The 19,948-nt window shown below is 58.0% G+C and overlaps 1 protein-coding gene across 1 annotated transcript in view; it reads left to right on the forward strand.

The window, feature by feature from the left end:
• GRM4 (glutamate metabotropic receptor 4) overlaps positions 1-19,948 on the forward strand; it is a 43,486-nt gene that overhangs the window by 18,660 nt on the left and 4,878 nt on the right. The window contains exons 3-8 of the mRNA XM_075722220.1: positions 3,651-3,786; positions 6,192-6,346; positions 6,666-6,806; positions 12,721-12,921; positions 13,848-13,984; positions 14,565-15,500. Of these exons, the coding sequence (XP_075578335.1) occupies positions 3,651-3,786; positions 6,192-6,346; positions 6,666-6,806; positions 12,721-12,921; positions 13,848-13,984; positions 14,565-15,500 (1,706 nt within the window). The remainder of the gene's footprint in view (positions 1-3,650; positions 3,787-6,191; positions 6,347-6,665; positions 6,807-12,720; positions 12,922-13,847; positions 13,985-14,564; positions 15,501-19,948) is intronic.

Below are 19,948 nucleotides of genomic sequence, written 5' to 3' on the forward strand. Positions count from 1 at the left end.
TGGCTGCCGCTTATTAACCGGGGTGGGCTCGTTATGGCGAGCTCTGGCAGGCAGCAGAGAAAGGGCTGCAAGTGGCAATGCTGGGCACACTTGGCCACCTCCCATAATTACATCCCTCCCATTTCACTCTCCCTGTCGGTCTCCGCTTCCCCAGATACAGGCTGCTGAATATTTCATCCTTGGCTCTTCCCAGGAGCCTCCCTGCGAAGCTGCTGGCTCTGCCACTGTGGGACCGGGATGCCACTGCCGCAGGGGCTCGGGCCAGGAGCCAAAAGCAGCTCCAAACCCTGGGACTGGGATGCCACCGCCGTGGGGGCTCGGGCCAGGAGCCAAAAGCAGCTCCAAACCCTGGGTCTGCAGCTCCAGGTACCTGGTTGCTGCCCCAGCCCACAGGAGGTTTGGGAATGGGTCCAAGCTGGGTTTTTTGAGGCTTTTTCTTGCTATAAGCACCCTGCATCCCATGCTGCTGCCCCTCAGCGATGGCGTGCGTGGGATCTTGTGTCGGAGCATCCTTAAATTGGGTGCCTGTTTCCGAGCTGTCTCTGGCAGCTGGCTGTGGGATGCTGTCCCGATCCTGGAGGCTTTCCCCACTATTCCTGCTCCTCTTTGGTCCTTTTCCAAAGCTGGGGGAGGAAAGGGGTGCCCGTTCCTCACCTCCTGCCTTCTCCCAGAGTCAGACCTTAGCCCAAGTTGGGGAGCGATGCCGTGCCGTCCCGCCGGAGGAGGGAGAGGGGCCGCCTCCGTGCTTTGATTTCTTGCTTTAAAGGAGTGTTTTGACTAAATGGATTTTTGTGCGAAGACAGTAGGAGCATCAATTGGCAAATCCCCCTTCCCGCTGTGGTGCTTGGGGGCCATGAATAATGCAGGTGCTGAGAGCCTGGGCTGCTGGAGGTGAGCGGGGCTGCCCTGAAACGCGCAGCTCTGCCCACCCCAGCCACCTCTCCCTGACCCCCAGCCCTCTTTTTTTCATTATTAAGAAGATTTCATTAATTAAGAAGATGAAAACGTTAAGCAGTGTTGCCAGCATCGATGCATGGGCTGGAGAAGGGCGCTGTGGGAATGCGGGGCTGCCAGACCCTCCGAGAGCTTTTAGCTGGGTTAGGGTTGTGTTATTTTTAAGCTGGAGAGCCCCACTGAGCTGTAGTAAACTGTAGGGCACGGGCAGACATCTGCGTCCATCCTCAGGGCAGTTTTCTCCAGGCATCCAGCCACTTTTTTGGGTCCCCATCCCCACTTTCCCCTCCTGCCGGCCCGGCCGTGTCCTGCTCACATGCTCCGCGCTCTCCAGCCGCCACGTTAATAAGGTCCTCATTACGTCCTAATTGCCCTTATCCGTTTTTTGTTACATTCCTCGTTAGTTTGATTTAACGGAGCTGCTGAGTAACTTGGTCATTTCTGAATTGCCATCGATTTAGTCTCCTTTCTTATTTATTTATGGGCCTGTCTCCTCTGCCACCTCCTCTTGCCATGCGTACAAGAAGACAGTGCCTGCCACAAGCTCACCCAAGGCCACTTGCTGGCCCTGCGGGGTTTATCCTCCCCCTGTGAGCTTGCTTTTGCTGAGCGTCCTCCAGGATGGGGTCCTGTGTACGCCAGCAGTGCGGGCAGAGCCAACATGGGACGGCCATGGGATCCTGGAGATGCTCAAAGCCACTGCTCAGGGCAAGGAGAATAAAACGCGTAGGGAGGATCCCAATGCAAGGACTTGCTGGGAAAGTCCTGAAGCTGGGTTTGCTCTGGCCATGCTGGGAAGGGGCCGGTGCTGCAGCCACCGTGTCCGTGCCTGGAACCCCCATGTCCCTGTGCCATGTGGTCGTGGGCACCCTCGTGTGCAGGGGCACACGACGTGGCGGGACACGCAGCGTGGTGCGCACCTTCCCGCGCTCACACGAGCCCGGAGCAGAGCATGGATGGCACGGGAGCCTCGCCGTGTTGGTGCTCGGTGGCGCGTGGGTGTGCATTTATGCCAGCCCTGAGCCGTCACTCGTGTGTGCGTGCACGCGCCCATCCCTGCGCCGGGGCTTTTGGAAGGCTCTCGTGTTTGCAAACTGCTGCTTTTGTTGGATTTTCTCCTTTTATTGCCATGGAAACTGTAATTAAGCTGCACGGGCTCCTTAGCCGGAGCCGCTGTCTCTGGCGGCACAGCCGGTGCCACCCTGGCCTGGCTGGGGGCTCGGCAGTGACCGGGGCTGAGCATCCCCCAGGCACGGACGTCCCAGTCCTGCCAGCGCTGCCTGCTGCTGCCTGTCTCGCCTGGCTGATCTGTCTGTCCAGGAGTCTGTTTATCCAACTCCCTCCTCTCCATCCATCTGGCTCCCCATATGGGAAACAAGCAGCAAATTGGCCCAATTTCTTACCATAGGAAAAAAAAACCAACCTGACCCCCCCCCCCCCTCTTTGTGGCTGGGCTGCGTGGGGCCAGGGTGGGCAATGCTCCGGCCATCGGGTATTTGCTGGGAGATGCTGTTATCCCCATCCCTGCAACCTCCCTTGCTGGGTGCTCAGCACCCATCCGATCCCGCCCCCATTGTGAGGCTGCAAGGGGCCGGATTACCCCATTTTCTTCCAGCCCTGCAGGAGGGAGCGAACCCTCCCATCCTGGAGGCTTCCGCCTCGGTGCCTGTCCCCGTCCCTGTCCCACCCTCTCCCTGCTCCTCTCCAGGGCTGTAAGCTGGGAAATCTCTCCCTGCCGTCGTGTGCTAATTACTCTGACCTTTGCTTAAGCGGGGATCTTTTAGTGGCAGGCGAGGTATCAGCCGTGTCATTTACTATGCAAATTGAGACCATCAATTACATCCAGAAGGTCCCACAATGTTTAATTTTCTCTCCCATCTCTCTTTTTATTGGCATCTGCAAAAATGCAGGAGCAGGAGGGCTCTGGCTTTTCAGAGCTGGAGGCTGGGAGCCCAGCAGCCATGTGTGGGGACTCTTCCAATTGCCAGCGTTCCCCTGTCTCTTTTAATTTTAATTAGCTGCTTTTGCAATTGCCCCGTGGAAAGCTGGGCTGGGAGCTCGGCTGGTGCCGCAGGGATGGGGACAAAACCCTTTGCAGGGTCAGGCTGCTGTCGCAGGGGCGAAGGGCTCGTGCTGGGGCAGCCCATCGCCTCCTCTTCCCGTGGGCTGGTTTTGCCAGCGTTTGACCATTGCGTGTGCAGATCCCTTTGCAAAATCCAGTCCTGGGCTGGGAAGGGGTTGGTGCTCGGAGCTGGCTGGAAAATCCTCTCTGAGCCGCCGGGACGGGACCTCTGTGTCTGTCGGGGGGCCGGGGCGTGGTGTGGCTGTGGCTGGAGCTGACAGGTACTAAGAGGAGGGGGTGGAAGGCAGAGATGAGCTGCGGAGATGTGGGATGGGAGGGAAGGCGACGCAGAAGGACTGAGCTGTGGGGGAGAGGAGCGGGTGAAGGCAGTGACTTGGGAGAGGAGGCGTAAGGGGAGGGCTTGGGGACGTGTCCCGGGGGGCTGGGTGGTGGCCGGGGGGCTCTGGGCTGTGGAGGTGGCGTGGTGCTGAGCCCCTCCCTGGGGCTGGGGTGCAGGTGAGCTGGGGAGACCCCTGTTTGCCTGTTGTGGGGCTGAGGAGCCCTGGGAGGGGGGCTGTCCCCAGGGGAGGGGGGCTTGCAGGGCTGTCTCAGCGCTGGGGTCTCTCTGCCGCAGGGGGTGTGTGTGTGGCCCAGTCCGTCAAGATCCCACGGGAGCCCAAGCCAGGAGAGTTCGACAAGATCATCCGCCGCCTCCTGGAGACCTCCCACGCGCGGGCCGTCATCATCTTCGCTAACGAAGACGATATCAGGTGCGGAGGGGCCAGCCTGGCTGCGGGGGGAGGCTGCAGGGTGGGAATGCACTTCAGGGCACCTGCACCGAGCCCGACGTGGGCTCTACGCGTGCTGCGGGCAGGGCTGTGGGATGCTAACGGCAGGAGCTGGGCACTGCAACAGGAGCCGACCGTGCCTGCAGTGTGCATATACATCTGCAGATGTGGCGTAGATGTTTCTGCAGCATAGAGCAGATGTGCCCGCGTAGCTGCCTTTGCAGCGTGGCATGGACACGCCTGCAGTGAGGAGAGGATGCGCCTTGCAGCGTGGCAGGGACGTGTCCGTGGTGGGCAGAGGATGCGCCTTGCAGCGTGGCACGGACACGCCTGCAGTGGGGAGAGGATGCGCCTTGCAGCGTGGCAGGGACGTGTCCGTGGTGGGCAGAGGATGCGCCTTGCAGCGTGGCACGGACACGCCTGCAGTGAGGAGAGGATGCGCCTTGCAGCGTGGCAGGGACGTGTCCGTGGTGGGCAGAGGATGCGCCTTGCAGCGTGGCACGGACACGCCTGCAGTGAGGAGAGGATGCGCCTTGCAGCGTGGCAGGGACACGTCTGCAGCAGGGACCCACCAGAGCTGACTTCAGAGCGGCTGCCTGGCATGTTGCTGCCATCAAGCCACAGCAATACAGAGCTGAAAGGAGGAAAAATCCACTTTCTGTTGGCTTTGGAAACCCCTGCTGTCACGACCCGGCTGCTTCACGCCGCTTGCGAACTGGGTCAGAGCTGGCGTGGGGCCTCGCTGAGCACCGGCCACGGTAGGATCCGGACGCTGGTTCTGCTTTGCTGTGCAGCCTCAGCTCCCAGCGTGGAAGAGGATTGGGTCCGGGGGAACCTTTCGGGGGCCCCCCCCTTACCGCCTTGCCTGCCCGGCGGGGCTGGGGACGCAACCATGCTTTGAGGTGATGAGCTGCTCTGCAGGCAAAGCGCCGTCTTGCAGCTCCCGTTGTTTATGGAGCAGAATGATTCACATGGAACTACCCCTGATTTCCTAAATATCTAATTTATTAATCAGCAAACATTATGTAAATGTGGGTAAACTGCGATTTTAAATCAGTTTACATCAGATGTGCAAACGCTCCGAGTTTCTTTTTTCCTTCCTTAATAGAAATGTCTGCAAACCTGACATTTACGCGGGTGTGTGGTGAGAAACGGGGGATTTACCTCGCTGTGTAAATGGCAAGCCCCATTAACTGGGGTTTGTAAACATTTACCCATCCAAATAGGATTACCTCCCGTGAACAGCGGTTTATGCACACCCACCTGGCACCGGGTGAGCGTGGGTTTAGCCCGGGCATGGAGACGGCCGTGATCCCGACCCTCGTGCCAGCTCGGGCTGTGGAGCCTGGAAGGTGGTGTGCTGCCTCTCCCGAAACGCGCAGGCTCATGCTGCCGAGCGAGACGGTCTGGGGATGCTCGGATTTCTGCCTGGTTCAGATTGGGCACGGATCGCCGATCTCACAGGAACATCCTCGATTTGCCCTGGGGAGACCCTGCCCCGCGTGAGGACCGCGGGCAGCTGGAGATGCTTGTGCTCGGAGCAGGACGTGGGCTTTGCTGACCCCCCTGCGGCGGGATGTGCCCGGAGCTCGGAGCAACCTGGGATGAGCACGGAGCAGCCGGCACGGCTCCCCGGCTGCTTGCTGGCCCTGCGGCTCCCAGAGCACGCCTGCCTCTTCCCGTCTTGTCTCCACTCTCTGCTCGATTTGTATGGGATTTTTTTTTCCTTATCACGCGTTTCAAACACCATCTGGACTTGAAATGATCAGCTCCCGACGGTGGGAGGTGAGTCACAAACCTGCCTCCTCACTGCATGGGGAGACAGGGGGACAAAGCTGCCCTGGGCCCCGCTCCCATGGGGCTGGGAACACACCCAAGCCCCCGAGGGGACAGCGAGCCTTGGGGAAAAAAGAGCCCGGAGGGTCAGATCCAGGAAAGCTCCCAGCCACCTCCTAAGATTTTCTGAACTGGCTGGCGCCGGTGGAGCGTGCAAGCGTGTGCGGCCGAGTGTCCGGCCATGATGAGGGATGCTTGGCAGGACGGACGGCATCTCCGGCTCCTCACTGCTGCTCAGCTGCCCAGTTGAGCCCAGCAGAACCCAGTTCAGCTCTGTCCTGGGCACTGGCAGCGCTGGCTGGCTCTCTCCCATGGTTTGCAGCACTGATCGGAGCTGAGAGCACACACGTGCTCTCCAGTGCTGCCGCTTTTGCTGCCTGCTGCAGCATAACCTGATATTTTTTTTTTTTTTTTCCTAATGTTGGGTAATTAAGGGGGACATATACAAATGCCCTGTGCCAGCATCGCTGCTTCCGTGGGGCCGGACATGAAGCCAGTGCCCCGGCCCCACGGTGCCGGTGAGTGCCAGCGCCTGTTGCTTCTCTCTGCAGAAGGGTGCTGGAGGCGGCCAAGAGGGCGAACCAGACAGGACACTTCATCTGGATGGGCTCAGACAGCTGGGGCTCCAAAATCTCCCCGGTCCTGCACCTGGAGGAGGTGGCCGAGGGCTCCGTCACCATCCTGCCCAAGCGGGTCTCTGTCAAAGGTAAGGGGCTGTGCTCGGTGGGTTCCCTCGGCTCCCCCCGGGGTTGGCTGTCCCCCCCCCCAACAGCATCCCCTTAACCGCAAGGTTTTGGCTGTGAAAGACTCCGTGTTTTGCAGCAGGTCTTCCCTGAGTGGGTTTTCCAGCCTGCAGCTTTGCCTGAGTGGCAGCTCGGACACAAACCCACCACACTCTTCTGTGTCCCTAGACCCCATCACTCACTAGACCCTCCTTCCCCTCTGCCTCGGGAGTTCTGGGCCACGCTAAGCTTCTCTCTGCCATCCCAGAGATTTATCCCCTCCGTCCCCTCTTCCCCGGGCAGGTTTCGACCGCTACTTCTCCAGCAGGACGCTGGACAACAACCGCCGAAACATCTGGTTTGCTGAGTTTTGGGAGGAAAATTTCCACTGCAAGCTGAGCCGGCACGCGCTGAAGAAGGGCAGCAGCATCAAGAAGTGCACCAGTAAGAGCTGGGGGGATGCTGCGGGCGAGCGGGGGCTCGTGGCTGTGTGTTGCTGTATCGCACGGGGTGCACAGGGACGTAAAGGAGATGGCAGAGAGCCCAGGGCAGGTGTTAGGAAAGTTTCGCTTGCTTTCCCCTTACGGCCTTTCAGCTTGGCCACCTCCTTATTGCTGCGGAGCTGCCAGCCCAGCTCAAGGCAGCTACGTGGCGATTAATGCTCTGTGTGTGGCGGTCTGGGTTGTGAGGGTGGGTTTTATTTTTTTTTGGGCTAAGCATCAAAGGCAGGGGGGAATTTGGGGAAGGCTGGAGAAACGCCGGCACTTCTGCAGCGTGGGGAACGTGGGTCATGCAGAGCTGCTCGCCTGCGTGAGCACTCGGGTGTCCGCTGGGGCTGTGATGGCAGCAGCTCGCTTAAAAGCGGACATGATTGTTGCACAGAAATGCTTTTGTGCATCCCGATGTGCTGTGCGTGATCCAGGAAGAGTGTGGAGCCTGCTTGGGTTGTGCGTGTGCGAAGGCACGGTCCCTGTGTGAAGGCACGGTCCCCGTGCAAAGCTCCCAGGGCTGCTCCCTCTCATGCACGCTTCTTGCACATCTCCCTTCCCTGGGCCCCGTCTTCCGTGGGTACAAAACCACGCAGCTTTGGGGGATTTGGGGATGAATTCTGCATTGTTTCACAGCATTTGGACAACTGCCCCTTTCCCAATGTGTGCTTGGCAGAAGCACCGTTTGTGTAAGGCAGGAAGCCACTGGTGCATCCTTGCTCCCTTGCAAGCAGCTCCTGTCTCACCTGAGCAGGCTAAAAGCTGGGGCGGCTGCAGAGAAATGTGGCCAATTGATAGCGCAGGGTCAGGATCTGGCTCTTGCTTAGCCAGCATTGAGGCTGTGGCCACAGCATGCCCATGCCCGCAGGGAGGGTGCTGCTGGGCACCCCACGGGAGGGTGCAGGGGTGCCCAGAAAGGAGGTGATCGCCCCGGAGCACGTGCTGGAGCGGTGTTTGCTCGTGTCTCATTGCAAACCGCTTTGCTGATGTGCCCCTTCGCCGCTCTTTTTCCAGCAAAGCCTGATCCCAGGCCCCCTCCTCACCCCCCCACTGTGCATTTTTTGCCATTTCCAGCTAAAAGAGGCTTGTAGGGATTAATGCAGTAAACAAGGCAACCAGGGGATCTGTCTTGCTGACAGCGCTGCTGCCGAGGTGATGGTTGGAGGCTCAAGGAGGTGATGTTTACTGAGAGATGGGAGAGATTTACTGCCTGCCTGGCACCGGCTGAAGACAGATAATGACATGGTGGCTCGCAGGCTGTGACATGGCAGGACCTGGGGACATTGGCATGTCCCTCCCATCCCCTTGGGAGGGACGTCTGCGGAAGCCGTGGCATGCTGGTGGGTGGATGGGCCTGGCTTTGCCTGGAAAGTTTGATCATTAAGGTTTGGGGTTTTTTTCCCCGCTTTTGCCGCTGAGGCTGAGAGGGATGGTGCTTCCATGTCCTCTCCCTTGCAGGCATTCCCCAAATGTTCAGCTGATGAGTTGGGGACACCTCCCTGTCCCCACGATGGCTTTCCAGTGCTCCAGCTTCCCCAGGTAGTCTTGTGGCTAATGCATAGGCACGAGCCTGGTAAGCAGCAGGGGCATGCAAGAAAACTTGCCTGTGGCCATGTGCCTTGGGTAGCTGAGAACTCCTCACCTTTCCTGATTGCATCAAGAAATCCCCTGGAAATGCACGAGCAGGTCCTGCAAACTGCTGATCTCTTAATCTTCATAGTAATGTAGCATTTAAACAAGCAATATTTCAGGGCCAAAGTATTAGTGGAGGCAGCTGAAACCAAGACATGGCAAATGTCCTAGGAACTGTCTTTAAATTGTCTGAATTTGTCAGCAAATAAATTCTCTCCTGAATGTTTGCTTGGCAGATAAACGGAGAGGGGAAATAACGCACGAGGTAGCAAATAACCTGCCCGTGCGGTTCCATGAGCTCCTGTGTTTTGCACGGCTTATGCAAATGTCCCGTTTGGGGCTGGTTTATAGAGGTACTGACTTTCCCCATGAGCTTCAAGTCTGGGTAGAGCCCAACATGCACAGAGAAATGCCAGCTCTGCTTGCTTTTGCCTCCCAAAAACCAAACCAAAGGGTCCCACCGATGAACACAACAGCTCATGGCTCTCGTTCGTGTATGGGATTGCTGGGAGGAAGGTGAGGGGTGAGGGCTGGGGTTGGCACCAGGTTTTGGGGCAATTCCTGCTGGTAGCTGCTCACGCTATCCCCGAGACCAGCCCTAGCACCCATCAGGACCTGTGTGCTCCATCCCCAGGCTGTCCTGCTGGGACCAGGATCAGGCCAGCACCCGTCTCCCAGCTGCTTTTGCAGCAGGATCTCCTCTGCGTCCTTCCCCACCTCCAGGTTCCCTCCACCGCGCTGCATCCCCCACCCTCCCGCGTTGGGCAGGCTCTCGTGGGGGAGCCAGCCCCTGCTCACGCCTGGCCGGCTGGGCTGGGAAGAATCCTGCCAGCCACCACATCGTTAATAATTCACACACGTGCGGATGCAGACGGGGAGGTGCTGGGGTGCCACGAGTGGAGACGGAGGAGCTGACGGCAGCGCCGGGTTTGCGGGGCCGGTGGGGTGGCAAGGGCAGGAGGACGGGGCACGGCTCGGGGCTGTGTCCCCCCACCTGCCACCCGCACAGGGACCACAGGGTGCTCCCAGGCCCTGCAGGCTACTCTTTTTCCAGGAGGGCTAATTAATGGCCTTCGTTTAGCAGTGCTGGATGGTAACTCTGCTTTGAAGCAGGGCTGGGGATTTCTCTGTGCGTTCACCTCCGCCCAACCGGGCTGTGGATAGATGTGGACTGGCAACGTGGGCGAGGGGGAGAGGAGCTTTTATTTGATTTTTCCTTCTTTATTTGTGCTTCTTCATACGCTTTTCCCTTTCTGTTTTGCTCTCCTTAATGTGGGGTTGTGTTTTTGCGGCGCTGGCTGTTTGCCAGCACAGCGTGCCCCAGCCAGGCCAACGGGGGAGGATTTGCACTGCTCGCCTGGTAGTTAAGATGATAAAAGGCTCCTGTTGACCGAGGCCGGGTCAGAGTGGGCAGGGACGTCCCAGCAATGCCTCTGCTTGGCTTTCCTTCAGATCCTCTGGCTGTGCAAACGGGCACTGCCAGCCTTGCTGCGAGGGCAGCTCAAGCCCTCGTTGCAGAGAGGTGTTTGCAGCGAGCATCCCTCATGGGGAGGACAGGCTCCGCTGCCCGGATGGGCTCACCCAGCCTGAAAACGTGGCGATGGGTGCCGGGTGCTGCTGCCAGCGCCCATGAGATTCGGAGATTCAGAGGTGACACCATCCCCCAGCTCTCCGGAGCAGCACTGTGAGTGATTCTGATTAACTCCTGCTGAAAGCCGGCACCGGCGATGTGATGGGAATTGATGCTAATCCTGTCTCATCCACCACTTGAGAAGATAGCTGCGTCCGTCCTCTGAGGGGTGCCCGCGGAGGCTCATCACGCACTTGAAAATTAATTATCAGCCCTGTAGAACAATGCACGACCCTGCTATTATAATCAGCAGGGTCACATCCCTTCTGCGGCCCTAATCTACTGTGAGTTTGGCGGAGATTTGTCGTCTCCATGTCAGGGGCGAGCCTTGGCTTTCTGCTCCGTGTTGCCCCCTCTGCGCACCAGCCTAATTCCCGTCTGCAAAAAGCAGCTGGGGCTTGGGGCAAGGTGCCTGACAGACAGCCCCGGAGATGGGCAACAGCCCCGGAGACGTCTGCTTATCAGCAATGGCTTGACTTTGGCACCGGAGTTGGCTTCTCCCACTGCGCCGGGCTGACGCTGCTTGCTGCAAGCTGGAGGGCTGTCTGGGGGGAAAATCCAGCCCCCGTGGGCTGTGTTGTCCCAGCGGGTTGTATTTTACTTGCTGGGACCTGTGTGGGATCTGAGGTGCCTGCTAGGAAGCTGAGGAGCCGGGAAGGGACGAGTCCTGGGTCCCGTGTGTCCCCTGGGCTCAGCAGCCTCTGCAGGGCGGCAGAATGGTGCCGGGGGTGGCAGCAGGGCTGGGACATCCCCGCGGGCTCTGCTCCCCTGGACAGTCTATTACACCCTTTCTTTTAATGGGTAATTATCTTGACAAGATAGAGTGGCTTGTCTGCGCCTTGAAAGATGAATGGGGGGAAAGGCCCGAAGTTGAGGGAGAAGATTAATAGCCCTTGTCAATAAAGTGGAAGAAAGGATAACTTGACGGATTTCACATGAGTAATCTCCACGTAGTCCAAAAGCATTTTTATAACTTTGAAGAATGGGCTATAAATTCACCTCCTTGATATCATCTTTTCTTGTTGGTCAGTTTGCTATCAATTTGTTTTAGTGTCTTGTCAGCAGCACGTTTCGCTCTCCGTCCCGGCGCGGGGACCGCCGGGTGCGTGGCTCTCGGGGATGTCCCTGCTCAGCGGGGGTTTGCGCCGCATCCAGTGCTGGCTTCGTCCCACCTTTCCGCAGCGCGGAGGGAGGGGATCAGCAACCGCTGCTTGCCTGTGCCTTTTCTGTCCCCGGCTGCACAGGCTGTGTGTCCTGGTCCCCTGCAGTCCCCATAAATCCCCACCTTGCATCAGGGAGCATCCGTGCACGGTGGAGCCAGAATTAATTTTTGGACACCCTTGGATGGCTTTCTAGGATGCCTCTGCCTCTCCAGAGGATGAAGGCTGCGCCTTCGGCTCCCTGAGGAGCCCTCCTTCCTTTTCGCTGTTGCCGAAGGAGCTGTGGCCTGGCGGGGTGCCCGGCCATGCCACAGAGGCAGCGATGGAAGTGCAGAGGCCGTGGCTCTCTGACGTGGCGTCGCCCCATGGGAGACGCTTTCTTAGCTGTAATTAACAACGTGCTACATTAATCGGTGTCTTTTGCTAAATGATTAACATGTTTCGAGTCCCATTAAGGGCGTTTATGACAGGAGAGGCAGACAGCTGTCGCTGGTAATTGCCAGATCCTTGCAGGATCCTGCAAGCCGGGATGGCCAGGGAGGCTGCGGGGTCAGCGGGGCGGGAGGGTGGCAGGGGGTGACAAGGGGAGCGGGGTGACAGGAGGCTTCGGCAGTGTGACGGAGGACATGCAGCCGGTGATGGATACTGCCTGGGTGGCCCCGTGATACCGCTGACAGGGACTGAGCCGGCGGGAGCTGCTGGCAAGATGAAGGAGGTCAGCCTGGGGGGGTGAGGACGGGACGTCCATCACTGTCCAGCCCGCGTCCCGCTGGGGCACCCGGGACCTGGGAGTACGGGGACGTCCCGTGGCACTGGGTGCGACACCCCCAGAGCTCTTGGCAGTGCAGCCAAGGTGCCAGCACCCACGTTTTCAGAAAGGCATTGCAGGGAGGTCGGTTGGATATTTCCCCAGTTAATATGTTGTTTTGGCTGCACATCACCATCCTCCTGCCTGCAGAGGCCACCTCACATGTCCCAAATCTTCCTGGTGGGCTGTTCAGAGGGGCTGGGGTGAGAGCCACAGCATCCCCCTGGCTGTCCATTCCTGACCCCTCTGGACAAGGGACACACGGGTGATGGGAGGACTTTCAGCTGGCCGAGAGGCTCGAGCCCTGAGCCCTGGCAGTGCAGACACAGCTGATGCCTTGGGCTGGCACTGCAAAATAAATCTGCAACGTGGGTTTCAGTTTGGGAGGAGTTTGGTGGTGTTTGAGATGCATTTCTGCCCTGCTGCTCTTTCCTAGGTAGCATAAGGTTCCTGCTGGGAAAGAGGTGCTCCGGCTGGCTGATGTGTTCATAGTTTTGGGAATGGGGTTGGAGTTTCCGGCTGCTTCAGTCCTGGGGATGAGCGGGTTTGTTTGCAAGGGTTCAGCTGCAGCAGAAATATCCCTGCGGGGCACAGCTGGGACAGCAGGGAGATGGCAGCCCCGCTTTACGTGTATCCGCAGACCGAGAGCGGATCGGCCAGGACTCCTCGTACGAGCAGGAGGGCAAGGTCCAGTTTGTCATCGACGCCGTCTATGCCATGGGGCACGCTCTGCACAACATGCACAAGAACCTCTGCCCCGGCAAGGTGGGGCTGTGCCCCAGGATGGATCCGGTGGATGGCATGGAGCTGCTCAAGTACATCCGCAACGTCAACTTCTCAGGTCTGTCCATCCCCGGGGCGGTGGGGAGGAACGGTCCCATGGGGCTGGGTGTCTCAGGTTGTCCCCTGCTATGGGTGAAACAGCAGCACCCACAATTTATTCGTGTTACCATTTGGCACCCGCCGCACTGCAAACGCAGGGTGCGAAGACGGGGTGGTTTCGTGGCAGATCAACAGATGAGGAGGTCCGAGCTCCCCCATCTCCTGGGAGCCTGTGGAGAGTAACCCGGCAGCAATCCTGCCCTCACCCTGCCGTCCTGCCCGCCCCGCGCCCCCCGGCCTCTCCCCTCTCCCGCTCCCCCCTGCCGCCTCCTCGTGTCGTGGCTGGCAGAGGTCCCCCCGAATCACGCTGCCGTGGCCTTGTCTGTCTTCCAGATCTCCTCTGGAAACTCATCTTTTCCTCTGCTCTATCTCCTTAATAAACATTTTCTGTCTTGTCCTCCTTATTACTTCTATTTATCTCCACTCTGTGATCTCCTTTGCAGTGTCTCTTTTATTTATTTTTCCCTCTTGCTTGATTTTTCTCTTCCTTCCTTTCATTAATGTTTATCTGCACAGTTCACTTGATTTAACTTTAAAGCTGGTTTTTTTCCCCCTTTCTTAAAAGAAGCAGTAACCCGGCTGGTGTAACAGTGCTCAGTGCCCGGCATCACTCGGTGAGCTCCGGCTCCTGGGGGGGTCGGTGGGTCAATACCATAAGGTCCCTGCACCAGCTTGGGTTTGGGATTGGTTTTTTTTTTTTTTTCCCCAATTGCTTCCTCCACCCTGTGCCCGTGCTGGCATCGTCCTGGCAGCTTGCAGCACTCCCAGCAGTGAGAAACCCCGCGCCGAGGGAGAAGCATCAAACCAGAGCCCCCTTCGACACCGTCACCCAGGGCACCCCATGCTGCTGGGTGCTGCAGGTGCTGAGCCCTCCCTCTCTTGCAGGCATTGCTGGGACTCCTGTGACGTTCAACGAGAATGGAGACGCACCGGGGCGTTACGACATCTACCAGTACCAGATCAGGAACTCCACTCCTGAGTACAAAGTCATCGGGCAATGGACTGACCACCTCCACCTGAAAGTAAGGCTGGGGGCTGGCTGGTGCCTGTGGCGTGGCCGCGCACGGTCCGTGCCAAGGGGAAGGTCCTGCAGATTTCTTCTGCACCCACTGAGGCCACATAGGGTGTAGCAAACCTGGCTGGGAGCCAGGGAGCTCATGGGTGCAAAGGTAGGCAGCCAAACTTGGGGGGCGGAAGGGTCAGAGGGGAGAGTGTCCCCTGAGTACCCACCTGGGGCTCAGCCACGGTGACCCACCATCAGCGTGTGTGACCTGTCCCACAGGCTCTGGGCACCCGACTTTTCAGCTCTGATAAGGGAAAGAGAAGCCAGAACAGAGCAAAGTGGGGTTTCCCAGGGAAGGAGGGACTTTGTTTTGGGTTTCTGGTGTCAAATCTTCCCAAAAGGCCAATGGAGAGCTTCACCTTCTCCCTGTCCCCATGCTGGGCAGGGCTGGGGTCCTTCATGGGCCATACTGATGGGGCGAGGGGCTGGATCTGGGCAACGCTGCCGCGGGCAGAGCAGGGCATCCCCCCGTGCCCCAGGGGTGCTCGGCAGATGCGCAGATCCAGCATCAGTGGGGCTGGTGCCATCTCACCCCGCAGGTGGAGAGCATGCTGTGGCCGGGGGGCGGGAGCCAGCTCCCCAGCTCCATCTGCAGCCTTCCCTGCAAGCCGGGCGAGAGGAAGAAGTTGGTGAAGGGCATTCCCTGCTGCTGGCACTGTGAGCGCTGCGACGGCTACCAGTACCAGCTGGACGAGTTCCACTGCAAGCGGTGCCACTTCAATGAGCGGCCCAACGAGAACCACACCAGCTGCACCCCCATCCCCATCATCAAGTTGGAGTGGAGCTCACCCTGGGCAGTGGTGCCCGTCTTCATCGCCATCGTGGGCATCATCGCCACCCTCTTCGTGGTGGTCACCTTCGTGCGCTACAATGATACGCCCATCGTCAAGGCGTCGGGGCGGGAGCTGAGCTACGTCCTGCTGACTGGCATCTTCCTCTGCTACGCCACCACCTTCCTCATGATCGCTGAGCCCGACTTGAGCACGTGCTCCTTGCGACGCATCTTTCTTGGGCTCGGCATGAGCATCAGCTATGCCGCCTTGCTCACCAAGACCAACCGCATCTACCGCATCTTCGAGCAGGGCAAGAAGTCAGTGAGTGCCCCCCGGTTCATCAGCCCCGCCTCCCAGCTGGTCATCACCTTCAGCCTCATCTCGCTGCAGCTCGTGGGTGTCTGCATCTGGTTCATCGTGGACCCGTCCCACTCTGTCATTGACTACGAGGACCAGCGGACTACAAATCCCCACTTTGCCCGGGGCATCCTCAAATGTGACATTTCGGACCTCTCCCTCATCTGTTTGCTTGGGTACAGCATGCTTCTTATGGTCACCTGTACTGTGTATGCTATTAAGACCCGCGGGGTCCCGGAGACCTTTAACGAAGCCAAACCCATCGGGTTCACCATGTACACTACTTGCATTGTGTGGTTAGCCTTCATCCCTATATTTTTTGGGACGTCGCAGTCAGCGGAAAAGGTAAGGGAGGAGGGGAGAGGTCTGGCTGGTGACCCTGTGGGCTGCAAGGAAGGGGGCTGAGAGAGGCTGACATGTCCCAAGCAAGGAAGGATGCTTCTCTGCAGTCCTGCTGGCTTGGGAATCGTGGTGGGAAGCGTTGGTTTGCAAACCTCTTGCTCTACCAGGGAGCAGAGACCACTGCCTCCAACCCTATTTTCCTTTTCCCATTTTTTTGTGGTTTTCCTCACTCTTCCCTTCCTGGCTTTCCTGTTTCATTTACTCCCTTTCCCTCTGGATTTCTGTGCCGCGTTGGCCCCGCTGCACCTCTCTGGACTGGGTAGCTGTGGGCAGCACAGGCTGCTGCCATGTGGGCTCGGGAGGATGAGTCCCCAGGGCAGATCCAGGCCCCCAGCGTCATGAGCACCATTCCTGCACGGAAAAGGGACCAAGCGCTGCACAGCTGGTTCCTTTTCCCAGTGCTCAGTCAGTGATGGAGGCTGGAGAGACAGATCTGCCCTCCAAAATCCCCGAAAGCTGGAAGTAGCGGAGGGCAAAGGCAAAGGCGAGGGAGCAGAGCAACCCCTCGGCCTGTCCCCTCCCTTGCCGGGGCGTGCGGCAGCTTGAGGCTTCTCACTCGATTACCGTTTCGCTGTGATTTTAATTAACACCTATGTGTTTGGCAACACAGACCGCTGACAAATTGCTCAGCTGAGCTGCGGCGGGCAGGGTGGCACAGAGCTGCGGGGGGAGCGGAGCGGCTCCGTCCTGGCGAGGGGCTTGGGGAGCAAGCATCTCCTGTGACTCCGAATGCGACTTTGCGCACAGCGTAGACAAGGCCAGGCCAGATAATCCCAGAGGTGGATTTGTGCTGTGAGACAACCTGTCTGTCTGTCTGTCCTCCCCCCTGTCCTTGGCTCCTGGAGGGTGGTCCTGTGCCGGTACCCAAGGGACCGAGGCCAGCCCGGATGAAGCTCCATGCTCAAGTGAGAGGGATTGAGAGCAAAGGAAAAAAAAAAATCTCATGAATGAGACCCAAATCCCCTTTGCCTGCCAGCCAAAACAAGAATCGCATTTATGTTAAATGCAAACAACTCATGCCTGCCAGCCTGGAGCCGCCTGTGACAAATAAACCTCAGTGTTGCTATTCCCTGGCAATCCCCGGGGTGACCCACCACCCGGATCCCCTCTCTGGACCCATCATGACTGGGATAATTTCCCCCGAGTGTGTCCCCTATGATGCTGAGCTGCTCTGAAGCCATAGGCTTTGGAAAAGGGCCTGGGGTGGTTTGCTGGGGAAGACCGGGAGATCTTTTGTTGTGGACACCAGCGTTTCACACGTGTCCTGGAGAGCTGCCTCTGCTCAGAGCTTGAAACCCTGGAGCTCGAGGAGGCTGGGTCTGCACAGACACCTTTAACCTTGGCTCAACCAAAAAGTCTCTGCCAAGCCAGCCCGTGCTGGCTGGAAGTGTGAAGGAGAGTTAAAGGAAATAAATGGAGCCTTCTGCAGCATTTCCATTTTGATGAGATGGCAGGGGAGATACTAACAAGAAAGCAGGTTTTTTAAGAAATTATTGCAAAACAAAAGCTCCTTTAAAGCCTCCTTAATGTGCTTGGCATACTGTGGGTAATAAAGATGGAAATGATAATGATTGTAGATTATGCGCAAGGTTGCTCACCTCTTCACTGCAGCTTGTCATGGGATAATTTAGGGCTGCCGAAAGCTGGCTGTCAAGCAGCAATTCGACAATAGGCTGTGCCTCACTTCGGGGGCTTGTAATGTGCAGGGCTTCTCTGTTATTAGGCTGCTAACAAGCTGATTAGAGGCAGAAAAAGTGATGTTCCGAACTCCCCTTGGACGCAGCTCTCTTTCTCAAAGCCTGCTGCTGCTGTGGCGTCCGCTGAGCCATACCGGGAGGGGTTTGTGGTGTTTTGGCTCGGCCATGCCGTCGTGGGATGTGAGCTGTGAGTGTCCCCGGCTGTGGCTGAAGGGCAATGGATGCGCTCCAAGGGGCAGCCAGAGGAATTGGGTGCTCCGTACGGCCTCGATGCTTTAGCTGCTGGTTTGCAGTCTTGAGAGGAAAAGGTCAAAAAGGTGTTGTTACGCAGCCTGCTCAGAGGATCAGGCTCTGAGCACGCCCTTGGGATGAAAACTGGGGGTGTTGGCGTTGGCATCACCCCGTGGTGGTGCCGGTGGTGGCCGGGATGCTCCGCAGGGCATCCCCAGGCACTCGCAGGGAGGGATCCCCTCACCTTCACCCTGTTGCTGCCGGGACCAAGGCCCCACTGGGCTCCGTGGTGGGTCAGCACGCCTGGGAAAAGAAAAGCCAGGAGCACTGGCCGGGCCGTTGTTCTCCCTATAGAGCACAGCTGGAGTTTTGCTCGAGTCCTGAGGATGCTACGGAGCAGATCCACACCTCCAAACGCTGCCCAGCACCCCTGCCCCAACCCATCTGAGCCTGCAGCCAAGGCTGCCTCACAGTCTGGAGGAGCTGGATAAAAATCTCCATTTTTATTTTATTTTGCTTTACCTCGTGCCTACAACTTTGCATGGAGGTGGCATCTTATTATAACAAGTCCCCCAAGCCTTTTCTCAAAAGAACCTCTTATCCCTCCCGATCCCAGCGGATTACAGAAATAGCAATAACAGAGGATTTAAAGAAAGAGACAATTTCCTGCGCTGATAAGGCGGCAGCTGAACAGCGGTGTCATTGTCTGCTGCTCTGTTTATCACATTTGCTTTCGGCGAGGGAAAAGAGGGAGAGAGGAAGGAACGAGAAGGACTGTCCAGTGGTTTGTTTAGCAGTGCTGAATGAGGGTTGAGCGGGTTTTTCCTTCCCCGGCACCTGTGGCGGTGCAAAATCTCTCATGGCTGGGCCAGGCCTGGATTTAGGCGGGGGGGTATCCCCATTAATGGCGGAGATTTGCTTTGGGACAAACAGAAGCTGTGCAGGGCTGTGCCTTGAGCCTGGGGCCGGGGCAGGGGGGGCTCATCCAGCCCCGGGGCAAGTCTGGGTGCAGCGCCAGGCCTGGGGACTTGTGCAGGGTCATTTAGGGTTGCTGCGGTCCCTCGACACAGCGTCACCGTCCTGAGTCGGTGACAGGCTGTGTTCTTTGATCCTACCCACGAAGCGGCGGATGCTGCTGAACTGGGAGCTGTAACTTCATTTATAACTGCGGCGCGCACCTCCAAGTGCTCTGGAGGAAGTTCAAGTGTTGTTAATGGCGGGGCAAAGTGGGGTCCTGGGTTGGAAACCTGTTAAGAGAGTAGGAACCAAAATCGTGAGAAATGGTCATTTTTTGATGTGGCAAAAGGTTAACTGAGCAGTGCTTCGTGGCTGTGTTTAGGCTCTGGGCTAAAAATATTTCTCAGCTGAAAAGGGGCTTGCTGCGGCATGGTGCCACGCCGTTGAGGTTAGCGTGGGCTGCAGAAAACGGGGCTGTTTGTGGCAAATGCATCATTAGGGTGAAGGTAGCCACGGTGGCCCCGTAAGACCCCAAAAGTGCTGCAGGGGTTTGAGGAGGACTAAGAGATGGGGGGAGCGTGGGGAGCCTGGAGCTGGTGCGGCTGGGGCTGCCCGGGCTCGCAGCGGAGGGGAGTCCCCGGCGGCGCGGGGGGCTGGAGCCCCGACCCAGGCGCGTAGGGGGAAGTGTGCGCAGAGACGGCTTGTCTGAGCTCAAGCTCAGCTGCTCTCTCCCTCTTCGCCGAAACGCCTCCGAGTCCCGAGGCACGGGTGGGAGTTGCTGCAGAGGCAGGAACTATGGAAATTGCTGAATTGAAAAGTGAGGCTCCTCCGAAAGGCATCTGCTGAGGACCAGGAGGGCGGGCAGGCGGGGGAGCCGGGGAGGTGAAGGGCTGCTGAGCCTCAGCCGTGTCCCACCGGCTGTCACGCCGGTGCCGAGACGAGTGGTGCCAGTCCCCGGGACAGGGGTTGAGATGCCTGGAGTTGGTGTCCCAGTGCTGCCCTCATTCCCAGCAAGTCTGGTCCTTGCAGTCCAGGACACCTGCGGCAACGTCTGGGAGTTTCAGCAGGGGGAAAATAAAAGGAAGAAAAAAAAAAAAGAAAAGAAAAAAAAGAGCAGATATTCTGGCACAGAGATGTGTTTTGACTTTCCTTGATGAAATGACATTTTTAATTTCCAAAAACTGCCTAGATTGACTCTGCATGCATATAGAGAGAAGGTGGAACAAACAAACCAGTGCATGTGACAGCAGTAGGTTTTATTCTGGGGATGAACGAAACTTTTTGGTTGACTCAGAACAAGCTTTGTTGCATTTTTTTTCCTTTTGGGTTGAGTTGAAACACTTTGGGACCTCTGCATTTGTTCCTGAAGCAGGAGAAGAGAGTGAACTGTATCTTTGCATGGTCACTCCTGGGACCCGCAGGTCCTGGGGTGGGCCGACAGCCCCGGCTGGGAGCTGTTGCCTGCAGCTGGCTCTCACGGGTCAGAGCTGCCCCCGTGCACCTTTC

This window comes from Pelecanus crispus, chromosome 17, assembly GCF_030463565.1.
Source record: "Pelecanus crispus isolate bPelCri1 chromosome 17, bPelCri1.pri, whole genome shotgun sequence".
In the NCBI taxonomy this organism is placed as follows: Eukaryota; Metazoa; Chordata; class Aves; order Pelecaniformes; family Pelecanidae; genus Pelecanus; species Pelecanus crispus.